At 39.8% G+C, this 13,254-nt stretch overlaps 1 protein-coding gene across 3 annotated transcripts in view; it reads right to left on the bottom strand.

Moving 5' to 3' along the window:
* Window positions 1-831: 831 nt before the first annotated feature.
* The window catches only part of LARP1B (La ribonucleoprotein 1B), a 28,969-nt gene continuing 16,546 nt past the window's right edge, over window positions 832-13,254 (bottom strand). For 2 of the 3 annotated variants that reach the window (XM_039551682.1, XM_039551684.1), the window contains 12 exons: window positions 10,311-10,455; window positions 9,938-10,112; window positions 8,966-9,138; window positions 8,425-8,796; window positions 7,451-7,571; window positions 6,730-6,935; window positions 6,231-6,337; window positions 5,595-5,752; window positions 3,955-4,099; window positions 3,350-3,459; window positions 2,991-3,118; window positions 832-2,785 (listed from right to left, as the gene is read on the bottom strand). In XM_039551682.1, coding sequence (XP_039407616.1) covers window positions 2,564-2,785; window positions 2,991-3,118; window positions 3,350-3,459; window positions 3,955-4,099; window positions 5,595-5,752; window positions 6,231-6,337; window positions 6,730-6,935; window positions 7,451-7,571; window positions 8,425-8,796; window positions 8,966-9,138; window positions 9,938-10,112; window positions 10,311-10,455 — 2,062 coding nt within the window. In that variant the 3' untranslated portion in view covers window positions 832-2,563. The remainder of the gene's footprint in view (window positions 2,786-2,990; window positions 3,119-3,349; window positions 3,460-3,954; window positions 4,100-5,594; window positions 5,753-6,230; window positions 6,338-6,729; window positions 6,936-7,450; window positions 7,572-8,424; window positions 8,797-8,965; window positions 9,139-9,937; window positions 10,113-10,310; window positions 10,456-13,254) is intronic. The other variant, XM_039551683.1, reaches the window with a different exon arrangement.

Here is a 13,254-nt window from a genome sequence, read left to right as displayed (position 1 = left end):
CAGTGTAGGAAAACATCATCTGGTCTCCAACAGGAACAAGAGCCAGCTTGAGTCTTCCCTTTTAAAAAGGTGTTAGAATCCAGGATTTTGAGCATGACAAAAATCAGGTTTGAGGCAGGGTAGTGTCTTGAAGTATTTGTATGGTTATTTGCCAACAGAAGAAATGAAGAGAAACCTAGAAATTCTTCAGTAAGCACATGGGAGAATTTTTACACAAGGTCCAAAGCTTGCAAAGTGGTCAGTCATAGACCACTGTTAGAACACAACTCATCTTAAGACATAGTTAAGGTTGGAATAAATGGATGTTAAGAGGTGTGGGAAGGGATGTTGGATACACATCAAAGTTACAGCCCTGCAACAAGGACTATCAGTTACTGAGGTGCTGAACCACTTGAAGCCAGAGAGTGAAACAAGCAGCCAAGGCAAGGATCGTTTTTCCCACCTATCTGCAAGGGAAGAGAAGGCAGATTCAAGCCCATGGGAAGTGAAAGGGGCATTCCTGAGAGGCAGCCAGAGCTGTGGATGGGCTTGGGTGGTGTTTTTGTCCAGCTCACTACAGAGGCCAGCAGGTAAAGTATTCACTCTCCTTGCCTTCCCCCACATTTATCACTCACTTCTCGTATTTTTGACAGATACCCAATCATATGCCAAAAATAAATCCATCTTGAACTTGCAGAAAGCTGGCTCCCATTCCAAGAAGCACTTCCACCTTTAACAGGCTGGGTTTCCCTCAGTGCAGCAGAAATTCCCATGCAAATCTACATCCTTACACTCTTTCAAGCTGTTTTTCTTCACACTTTTTTGGGGAAAAAAAGTTGATATACAACACTATTAGGGTTTTTTGTTGTTTTTATAAAATTTTCCAAGATATCACAAAATTACACACACTAAAAGCTTAATCTGCACATTTTCCAATGAAAAATTGAAATAAATTTATTACTTGTATATACAATTTCAATCCAAATTTACATTCGCATCATTTTCATGGGTAGCAAAAGGCATGGATCAAACACAGGATTGAGATGTGTCACTTCAGCATATTTATAGGATATTTACTTAAAATCTTGGTATGTGTTCATTTAAATTTATTTAGAACAGGCCACTGACGAAAGGCTGGATTTTGTGCTGAAATGGTATAAACTGTGGGGAAGGTCACTGCTACCATCCGCTCCTTTCAATGCAAACATCCATCATTTGTTTCAGTGAGATTCACAGGACAATGAGAAATTAACAGATTCATTATAACCTCTGAGAGCTGATAGTTTAAAGCTCCATCCATGGCTGTGCAGTCAGTTTAAGGCATCTGTGCTAGATATCACTTTTTAACTTTAAAAGTTGACTGAAGTAATTCTGCAGTTAACTAATGAAAAGCTGGAATTCCTCTCACCTACACCTGGAAGAGAAGTTATTCACCTGGTTCTTCTTGAGTCTTTAAAAGCAAAGTAATGAAGTTAATAAGACATGACAGGTTATAAACATCCCCCCCTTTCAGCTACAAAAATGGATTTGTATTTGAATAACTTACATTCAGTGAAATTGTCTTTAGACCTGTTTGAAATCATTTAGGCTTAGCGAGCACGATTTAAGCAGAACTTCATTCAGATATTGCAAAATAAAGCAAATAAAAATTAAAATTTACAAGGAATACTTTGTTTCCCTCCAAACTAATTATTACTTGAAATATGGAGAAAAAAAAATTCAAAATTACGCCTCTCCTGCTAGAGTTCATAATCGTAAGAGAATTCAAATGAAGACACCTCTCAAGCCCAGAGTACGAATAGTTGGCTATTTTAACAATCTGCACAAACTGTAGATACTGAATGTTAATTTAAGACACTATGAAATCAAAAGCTTGATTTTCCCCTGTAGTTTTCTGTTGCTTTAGTTATTAAAGAACCAGTACTGGAGGAAATACCTGCAAAACTATCCCAGTTAAGTCCACTCAAACTCCATACTTAATAAAATACTAACTATGGAGACCCTGAAAAAAATAGAAGCTGTATCTTTAAATAGAATCCAGAAATGCAGTTTCATATACAGCTGCATGTTCTCGAGTGTGCTTTTGCAGAAAAACAGACTTTTTGATAGTTAGCTTTGAAAGCAAACCAATTACATAGATCCTTCTTTTCCATTTAATAGTCTACATATAATGTAATCTTTTTTGCTTTGGTAGAATACAAATAATGGGGAAATATGGGTAAGGAAAGCACAGTAAATAACATGAATATATATCATACCTTTTTAAGAAATCTGAGCTGAAATGTAAGGCATCCCTTGAAGTATTTTTTGCATATGCAAGGAATGCAGTTCTTTGTAAACAAAAGCTTGAGGAAAGCAATACTGAAGCCAAAGATTCTTCCCTAGGATCCTTCCAATGATCCCATAACCAAGAGCAACTCTCCTAGGGCAAGTGTTTTGGAACTAAATCCCGTGAAAAAGAATCCCATTCTTTGTCTTTCCATACATTTTTAATCACGTAGTAGAGATTGCCTCGCCTTGAAGATCTCCAGATTAGAAGAGTGATGCCAAAGTTGATTCTCAAGGGCACAAGCTCATCCAAAGTCTATTTTTCTGGTACATCACTTTCTATAGATTTTGTGGCAGCAGTGCTGCGGCCCACGGAGGCGTGCACGGTATTCCCACAGGAAACGCTTCCCAGCGGCCGGGACTGACAGGCAGCGGGGGGTTTGGTGGTGGAAAGTGTTTTAGAAGAGTTAGACTGATGTCTGCGATGACCTGAATCCTCACCTGATCTCCTCCTGCCAGATTCTTCACCAATAGGAGGCTGAAAATAAACAGGGGCAACCTGTTACGTGTTTTGCCATAAAGCCAGGTATTTTTTGCCTTTCCACAACTCGTAGGACTGAAAGGATTAGGCCCTTAGGATTTATCAAGCTGCTTTTTCATGAAATCAAGTGCTGCTCTCAGATTACCTTGAAGCAAAAATACTAGTACACCAAATATTATTTAAAACAGGCATTGAAACTTACATCCACCCTGAAGTCCTCCAGTCTCTTAAATTTACTCAGGTACTCTTGCAGTTTGGGGTCGACAGCTGGAGTCTTGTGCTGAGAGTATTTTAGGTAAGCCCAAAATTTTTCCAGTCCATACAGCTGACCTAGTAACAGAAAAAGATAAACAGAAAAAGATAATTTTACCACTTTACAAAGGTCAAATTTAATTAAAAACTTAATTATTCACTGGTAACGATATTTTTAAGGGAACTGAAGATAAAAAGAATATGAATAAAAGCTGTTCTCGGTCAGGTAACAAGTCAGTGCCAAGGAATTGGGATTATCTTCAACTAATGTTACCACAGTGTGAGCAGTGACAAGCCTGTGATAATTACCAGCTTCATAGTCCCTCTTTGTTTCTTGTTGGAAATCCTCAAATATTTCCTTCCTGAATTTCTTTTCCAGGCCATAGCTGTAAAATCTGAACAAGCATTCCAAGCCGTACCTGGAACAGAACAGAGAGGTACAAAAATCTACCTTGTCTCTTTGGCTCAGAAAAATAGAGGTGGGGGAAATGGGTGGAAGGAAGGGAATTATATCCAAGAGCTAAAGGGCAGTGACAATATCCTTCGTGGTCATTTTTCTGGTATTTTTGTAAGGCAAGAACCAGTCTGAACAAGTAAAATGAGGTAAAGAATGTCTTCCCCTATGGAAGGAAGAATCTTAGGAGTGTTAGTACAGAACTGACTCGTCATGGTCAACAAGTTACAGGATTTTGTGGAACTCACAACTGATTGATTACAGGTCAGGAAATGTGGCCCATTTAGCTATTCATCTGCAAAGCACAAATATATACAGATTTTTGCTATTAAAACAACTTAGACACACTGCTATTTTAAAGATTTACAAAAAGGCAAAGGTAGTACTAAAAATGTTCACTGCAGATGTATGTAAACTTCACAGTCATTAAAAGGAGTGGTAAAGCCTCAAGAAAAAATACCTGTAGTGCTCTTTTGCATCCTCTAGAGCAAGCTGTTTGAATTCTTCATACATTTTCTTGTTGAAGTGATCTCTCAGAAAAAAGGACCAGAAACGAAAAAGTGTGTTCATTTCTTGGGACTGGCCAATTCCCAACCGTTTCCTCTCTGGAAGAAAAAAAGAAAGGGAAGAACAAAACCACTAATTTAGTTTTTCACCAGAGTATTTTAAAGTGCCTTGCCTTTAGTAAAAAAACACACCAGATCTTCTGGGAACTTCAGTCCAAATTTGAGTGTAATTTTTTCGTCAGGGAACGTAAAGTTAAATGGAAAGCAGGGTTCCTAAACAGAAGCACCAAATAAATTTTGTTTGCCTTCTGTCATAGGTTAGCAAGCACAGTCCCGAAGGGATGTCCTTGCTAAGGGGTGCTTACAGCTTCCTCTGGGACCTGATAGAACCTATCAGCTGGCCAGTTTGAATATGGACAATTCTTTAAGCCACTTAAAGTTGTGACCACCTCTTTGATACACACTTAAGAATAGACGAACTCCCCCCCAAGCTCTCTCTCGTTTCCGGCGCTAGGACAGGTGGCTACGGGGCCCCGTGTGGGGGCCACCGGGCCCGGCCAGGCCCTGCTTGGGCCAGGCCACGGCCATGCTGGAGCTGATGGACCTGTTCCAGCCGTGGAACCCCCCCCCCGAGCTGAAAACCTGAGGGAAGAGAGAGAGGAGATGCTTAAAGCTGAAATTCTGTTGTGAAGCTATGATATATCAGAGTATCCCGTTGTAATTTAATGAAGATATGGGGGGTGGAGTGTTCAACTCGTAAGCAAAAGCACCTGCGTTGAGATAGGCAGATGCTGACGCAGCTGTAATTTCATGAGAAGTTTGGACAGGGAGAGATGAACCAGATGAGGACTTTTGCTCCAAATGGGAAAGGAGAAAACCTCAGTTCCTAGAGATGCTCCCAGAGATAGTCCTAACGATGAAGATGAGGAAGACCCTTTGCTCCCAGGGAAGGAGAAGGGCCTCTGTTCTTAGAGATGAAATGCTCCCAGAGATGGTTGAAGAGAACTTTTGTTTCTGAACGGCTCAACCTTAAAATTGTACCCCAAAAAACTTCAAGAGTGGACCCTCGAAAGCAGTTGCAGGAAAAGCTGCAAGTCGGGGGAAGGGACCCACATCGCGAGCAGAGACACCTCTTCCTAAATGGACTGAACAATATTTGGAAGTGGGCGGCTGTCTCGCTGTGATAATGTTTTCATAGCACGAGCAAGAAGAGACTTCTCTTTCTAAATGGACTGAACAAGGTTATTATGGAAGTGATAAACAGACTGAACATCTTAAGGGTTGTCTTTTTACGTTGTCAGTGGGAGAAGGGAAGAAGGTGGGGGGAGGAGGAGAGTTCTGAAGGTGGTTTAATTTTTTTTTCTTCTTTTAGGTCTGTTAATAAACTTCTTTATATTCTTGCAAGTTTGGTGCCTGCTTTGTGTTTCTCCTCACTCTTATCTCACAGCAGATAAACAGTAATGAGTATTTTGGACCAAACCACTACACCTTACCAAGAAAAATTAAGGATGAGGAACAATGTGAAGAAAACTGGTATCAGACAACACCTGGGAACTTCTACCTAAAATTTGAGGAAGTGCATGGAGCAGCTTACCCGTTAAACACCTTCGCCGGTATTTGTGGTACACCTGCTGAGTAAAGCCATTCTCCTTTAACAGTTCATGAGATGGATGCTGGAATTTGGGAAGAGAATTTGGAGTACAGCCGTAACCTGCCAGTGGAGCTCCTTCTGAAGGTGAGGCATTGGAACTGCTGGAGAAAAAAACCAACATATTCCTGACCTATAAACAGAGCTTTTCTGCACAATCAGTTTTCACCCACCCTGACCTATGCAAGAGCTGCGGTACGGTCACCTGGTGACTGCTGCAGTGTATCTGGGTTTGGCTGCACCTCAAGAAAATCAGATTTTGTGCTAATATGTCAAAACCAGGCAGGTTTGGACAATGATAATTAAACATTACTGATTTTATGGTCATGCCTGATTTTTAATGACCGCTGAAGTGAACATCAGTGCCTCAAGTAACATTAATGCTGCTGTATCATGGATCAAACAACGCTGTGAACACTAGTCTGCCTAGCTTGTTTCCAGACAGTATTCCATATTTTTGTCTTTCTTGAGCATTCTTTTCTTGCTTCCATTGTATTTATAAATTGCCTTTCATAGCCTGTTTCTCCACTAGCAGTGAGAACTACCTGCCAATAAATTTTGAGTAACAACAACAATGTTTACCTCACAGAGGAAGTTCTTGGCCTGTGGTCTCTGGAATCCATCACCCAACCAACATGGCATTCCAAGGGAGGATTTGTACTGTGGCGCGTTTTTCTTTTTCTTGGAGTCTAAGAAAGTAAATGAAGGATTTATTTCCCTAATTTGACTTCACTCATTCTCTCCCACTTAAAACAGAGATCTAGAAGTTTTATACTCTGTTATCTAACAAGTTATAAAGTCACAAGACCACAGTTTCATAACCTGAAGATTAGTCTTATGTAACTAACCAAAAATCTTAAACACTACACTTTTTTTAGCAAAGACTTTCAAGGAAGAAGACTCAGAAAACATTTAATAGAAATAAGAAAGTGAATATGGTAAATATTTTGGAAAATAACAATAGGAGTACAAGCATTTAATTTTTTGCCTTTCAATTCTTGTTAAACTGTATGCAGAAACATGAGTTTTGTAGGCTTTTGCTGGTTTTGGGGTTTTTTTTTAAATATGTTTTTTCATTTACCTTTACATCAAAGGATCGTGCTTCTTTAACAACAGGGTAGAACCTGGGTGTTTTGTTGGGATCCTGGAGCCTTGGGGTGCGAGGTGTTCGTGGGATAAAGCCAGGGTGGAAACGGGGCGAATCTGGGACTGCTGTTGGCAGCGACCGAGCCATTCCTGCTGTTGGAGGTACTTCAGTACTTAGGAAATTACAGGCCAGCTCCTCTGCTAAATATGGAGGCAGGAAGGAGAAAGGTGGTTTTACTGAGCTACTTTAGAGATGCTATTAGCATGTAACCCAGTAAATGTTAATAGTACTACTCAAAGAAATACCTCGAAAGATAAGATTGGGATGTTGTGACTGCTCAGTAATGCTATGATACAAGTAGTAAATTCTTCTTATCTCATTTCCTTCCATCCCTGTGTCCCATAAAAACACTGGTTTCTAAAAAATGTTTCACAGCTTCAGTTTAACTTTACACATTGTAAATTCCAAGTCACACAAAGAGCACCTGGTGTTGATGGAGAGTGACAACAAAGCAGAACAAGCGCCAGCTTCTTGTCATTCAACTGAAACCATGCTACCCATGAACAGTTGGCAATTTGAAAAATTAGCAAAGAAAAAGCCCCCTCAGACTGCTGACTGAACCAAAATTAAAATACTGCACAGGCAGAAACAGTCAAAACACCTACAGAGTTGTTCTTTATTACAGATTCTAAAAAACAAATACTTTCATACTTACCTTTCTGTAACCCTCGAGGTCCTGGAGGAACTTCCTGCGTTGGATCAGCAGTTTCTGGTGCAGGACTAACGAATTTGTCCTTATTAATGAGGTTTAGCTTCTTAAAGTTCTCAATCTCTTGCTGAATTAGAGAAAGCAAATTGTAAATGCAAAGCAGGGTAATAGATACCACCCTGAGAAACAGATGCATTTCATGAAGAGAAAATAAGCCAGAACTGACACACAAGAACCCCCACACCTGTCTCAGGTGGGACTTGTGTATGCTCTGTGTGAAAAATCTCGTCAAATCATTGTCAAGTCCATAACAGCAACAAAAAAGAAAATATTCTCTCTTGCAGTTTGCTATTTCTCACTGCCCTCTTCATGTTTGCTGGTTTTCTTTGTCCATTTATTTCATATTCTAAATTCTACCTTTATTTCTTGCTCTTACTCTCAACATCCATTTCCACCTTTGTCCACTTGCTTTTGGATGGACGTGCTCCATTTGTCCATGAAGCCACTACCCCCTCTTTGTGCACAGATAAAGCCCCTTTCCCTCACCACTCAGTGTGTAGGTAACTTCATTCTAATTATTCTTCTAACAAACTACAAGGCAAACAGCACCTTAATACAAAACTACTTTAAAATGACTGTATTACTTCCCTCTCATCATCTCATCTCTGACACATACCCCCTTCCTCTCTGGGTAGGGATTTGCAGTTGTTATGAAACAAACTATTCATAGAACAAGAAAACACTGGAAAACTTGAACCATCTCCAAAATGTTAAAAAAAAAAAAATTCATTCAATGTTTTTGGTCAAGTCTGTGGTATGAAAACCTTGGGTCTGCTTTCCACTGTAAAGGTAGCTCAGCAGACCTGCAAATTACTGTCACTTTTCTGTAGCATTTTACAACTACATAGCAGAAGGCTGAAATTAATTTGGGAACTGTTTGGACAGGCATGGTTTTCAGGTCAAAAATTAAAGAGAATTACCTTCACCATGGCATCATTTTCACTCTGATCCATCCACAAATCCTGTTCGTAGTAGTACAAGCCATCATTTATGACTTTAGCAAGTTCTGATGTGATTTTTGCACGGCACACACGGTTGCCAGCACGGTCTCCACAAGGATGTTTTTTCACATATGGGGGTGTCTGTGTTACAATCAAAATCTTGTTTACATCCTGATCATCAATTTCATAATCAGAATCGCTATCTGACCAATCAGTAAATTTATTCTTCCGACACTGATTTTGTTCCATCTCTTCATCAAACAAAAATTCAAGTTCTTCCTGTTCTTGTTCCTCGGGAAGTGGGGGTGGCTGGTGTTGATCTGGTGTTTGATCAGATACAGGAACAGTCTCCTGAGTTGGAAAAGGTTTTACATTTGAGTTGGATAATGATTTCCCAAACTGTATTGCATTCTCAAGCATCACATATGTTAAGATGTTTAAAACCCTGGTTTACAGTGTAACCTCAAAGTTGGTTTTGCATGTGTTTATTTGAACATAACTTCAAGAGTTTTGATTTTACCTTTAGCTTGACAGTGGATGCACGATGCCTCTTCTTCACTTCTATCCAAGGTTCGGAGTCCAAGTCAGGCAAACTTGTAGACAGTCCCTTAGACATTGTCTGAAAATTACTTGTTTCAGCGTTTTCCTTTGGACTCAGTGGGCTTCCCACTCTTGGAGAACTTGGTGCAGACTCTAGCAGTAGAAAACAGTAGTTCAGTTCCTGTTGTAGATTGTTTTGGTTTTATTTTGCTTGTTTGTCAATTGTTTCACTGGTCTTTCTTTTAACCACAGCTACCATTTTTCTACCTCTACGGATAACTATAACACCGATCAAAGAATTTCTTTTCATTTTTAAGAGACAGCTTTCCACAGTTCACCCAACATTTCAGAATAAAATCAGTTCTAAGAACTTGTTACCATGGAAAGTTTCTTCATAGGCTGTGAGACATTACATTTGTTGAGGAGAAAAAAAAGCACAGCATCATTAGGATCCTATTTTCTCCACATCATTTTCTAGCTCTGTGGATGGGTGCCTAACTCCATCTTCATTCTTCCCATTTAATTTCAGCCAACATTTTCATAAAGGATTTCCTTGCCAAGGGTTGTCAGCAAACAAATCCATCTCCCTATTAATAATGTGAATGAGTTTCACATCCAAAACAAGGAGGCACCAAATAAAGAGTGAACTTTCAGCTGCCACAAAAATGAAGCAGAGTTTAGGACTAGTTTAAGATTAGTGTTACTAATTCTACAGGACTGTAGTCCACCATTCTGTATTCTGGAGAATGGTCACAGCCATAACACACAAGAGACATTTTTATCTACTTAACATCAGCCATGTGACTTGGCAAGTGCAAGGCTGGCATGCAGAGCAGCTGAATAAACTGTTACCAAAAGTACAACTTCTATTATGAAATCAGTATCAGGAGGCAAATTTCCTAAGCTAGACCGACAGCACTAAACTTATGTTTCTGTAAAATAAATCTTTTACCAGTATGTGAGCCAAAAGTTTGGCCTGGTATGAATTCTGGACAATTGATGAGCTGAGAGAAGTCAGTTGGAGGCAGGTTGCATGGAGGAGGACCTGGAATTGGCCACTTTTCTGGATCAACCCTTTTTCGTAGTTTCTGATCCACAGTTTCAACTTCTGTACTGTCCTTTAGGGCCTGTGTGACAAGCACATTATAACATTAAAAACTACCAACAAAAAGAAAAAAGCCCACCAACTTGGCCACTTATAGCCTCTTTATAGAATCCTTGTCATTACAAACAGAAAATTTTATTAACTTCATAGTGCTGACTTTAAATGGCAGCACAGACTTAACCAAGCAACTTTTCAAATATATGCTTCTGAATGATTTTACCTCCAAAATGAGAGCAGCATTCGTTGTCAGAGCTTGCATCCGACGGAAACTGGCAATCAGTGACACAGGCAGAAATCCTTGTTGGTCCATCTTTCTCCTCAGAAAGAAGTCTCTCTCCAAATTTTCTGTGCTGAAATAATACTCACTGCAGAACAAAACATACAAACCTGAGCTTACTCTACACTTCAAGCAACCTAGATTCCTTGTTAATGTCTTCCATTAAAAGACAGAGTGTATTTTGACATCAACAGAATCATTCTTCAACAGCTGTATCACTACAGAAGACCCACAGAACAGCAAGCATGCTCGACAGCTTAAGATAGACTTATGACTCAGTACAGCGGGGTAAAAATCAAAGCCTTGTTACATTTGCACAACCAAAAACTATGCTCCAGTTTTCCTTCACCTACCCCCTCCCTCCTTACTTACATGGACAGAAGGGAACAACATTGTCTTGGCCTCCATACAGATGAAGGACAAACACTGCTTACAGTCAGGGCATAAGTTATGTCCCACACAGCAATATCAGTTCATCCTGAACTGCATCTTTTATTGTCCCAGTCTCCAGCGCATTGGAAGGTTTGAGTATCCTATCTGAGTGTGGAGGCACAGATATATACTCTGAATCATCAAGCATGCTTGTGAGAAGATGAGAAAACAAAACCAGTAATGTTGTATTTGGCATGAAACTGTACCAAAAGGCACAACAGTTCATGGAGAAAAAAAGTCTTACAGAATAGATGGTGTTTAGTGGACAAAGAAGGACAAGGACATTTCAGGAATCTGGTAATACCACAGAGATGAGGGACAAACAGCAGAAAGACAAATCTTCAACAATGAAACTGCTCTAGGAAATAACCCAGGTGTCAAGATGTTTTATACTTAGTGAAGACAAAAAGCAAGGAATTCATATCATGATCTGTCACACAGAGCAAGGGAATGAGAAAACGTCCTATGAAAAAGAATGAAAAACCCCCTCAGTTTAATCATGATGACTGAAATCTAGGCCTTTCATAGAGCTTACACATCATATCACGATTTTGCACATTACATCCAAGGAATACTAACCCCTCATGGCGTTCAGAAAAACGCAAGTAGGGAAAGACTTAATGGAAAGCAGTTAAAATTCTGTTACAGAAATAGAGGGGTGCAAAAAGAAAATGAGAGGGTATTAAAATGCTGAAGAAAAAAGCTGCACATGCAAATGTAAATAACGATCATTCTAATTTCAACAAAGTAAAAAACACTAAGTCTCTCCACTGAAGCTGGAATCAAGGCCAAAGTCTCCAAGAGCAGAGCACTCTGATGCCATCAATGACCCAAGCAGCACCTGGATACCATTTCTTTCTCCAATTTTGTGTAGCTGAAGAAATTTGAAGCAAAAGCTGGCTCTATGAAACACATGGAATCACACACAGAATATTCTGAGCTGGAAGGGACCCACAAGGATCCTCGAGTCCAACTCCGAAGTGAATGGCCCAGGCAGGGATCGAACCTGTGACCCTGGCGTTCCCAGCACCGTGCTCTCACCAACACTGGGCTCTAGGACAGAATGAATTTAAAGTCTCAATGCTGGACAAGATGGGACAAATGGGAACGCTGCTACTAAGTCAAAGCAAACAGAGAAGAGAACAAGGCTTTTGGAGAGTTAAGCTCTTACTCAGAGCCAAGTATGATCAGTGAAGCAACTGGGCACAAAGAGAAAGTTTCTTTCAAGAATATCCTGTCTGCTGTTCTGAGCTGCAACGTTCCTTTTCCCCTCCCAGTCTAGAAGATAAGCAAACACAAATGCCATAACCAATGTTTTACTGGTGTTACCTTTACAATCATACAGTAAAGGTAAAATCCTGTAACGATTCACCTAGATAAAAATTCCATAAGCAGAAATGGACAATGACTGAACTTGACTCAAACTGCCTCCCTTGATGTCCATCACTCTAGAAAAAGGAATGTGAAAGACCATTAATGATAAATGAAGACAATGCACAGGTTTGCTCCAAGCAGAGGGACGAACCTAAACACACACACCCTCTCCAGCTTTCCTCTTCTGCCTTTTCCTCAGAGTCCCTTTGCTTACTCCCGAATTGATATTTGAACTTTTATTTATTTATTTTCTAAAGCAAGAGGACTTTTAAGTAGGGTTCTGCTGCACGTTGCAGAATGAGGAGCTGCTAAGCACTGAAACTTTTCAGGCTGACAACTTCAGCCTGTAATTAACAACACAGAAGATATTTTGGTATGCAATACAAATATTACTCTCTTGTAGGTCGAGCTGGTTCTTGGGACAAGCATAAACTGCTTGATAGCAGTGTGTTTCTTCCTGTAATTACACATCAACTCAGTTGGACAGCGTCTAAGATTTTTCTCTATTAAGCAGGTGAACTTTTAAAATTTATTCATCCACTAGGATTTGATCTCACTTCTTTAATATATCCTGATTTATTTTGGCCTCCAATAGGAGCTCTGAGACATAACAATTTGGTGTACCTTTATTCCACATATAATTCCTTCTTTGGCATACTCACTTTAATATTTTATAGCTAAGTTATCAAAGGCAGACAAAGCCACCCCCATTTAGAGGTGAATAATAGGTAACTGATGAATAAAGTCTGTTTCCCGTAAGTTTTAATGTGATAAAAGAAGGGAATAGATAAAAACCCACCTTTTTCTTTTTTTTTTTTTTTTCTGTCTAGGGAGAATAAAACTAGTGGAGTTATGTTCTAACCCTGCTCAGGAATCTCCCTCTCATGGAAAGCAAACTCCATAACCAAACTGCCTTAGGAGTTCACACCAGGCAAGCAGCCAGTGGCTGTGGTTATCCAGCCATGCCAAGTCTTCTACCAACATCTGCCAACCTCTCGGTGCCAAAACGAAATACAAATATACCCAGAAGTCAGATGTGACCAATGCTGTAAGTGGCATTTTTCTCAGCAGAGGGGGACAT

The sequence above is a fragment of the Corvus cornix genome, chromosome 4 (assembly GCF_000738735.6).
Source record: "Corvus cornix cornix isolate S_Up_H32 chromosome 4, ASM73873v5, whole genome shotgun sequence".
NCBI lineage: Eukaryota > Metazoa > Chordata > Aves > Passeriformes > Corvidae > Corvus > Corvus cornix.
This window is presented reverse-complemented; position numbering and strand designations above follow the sequence as displayed.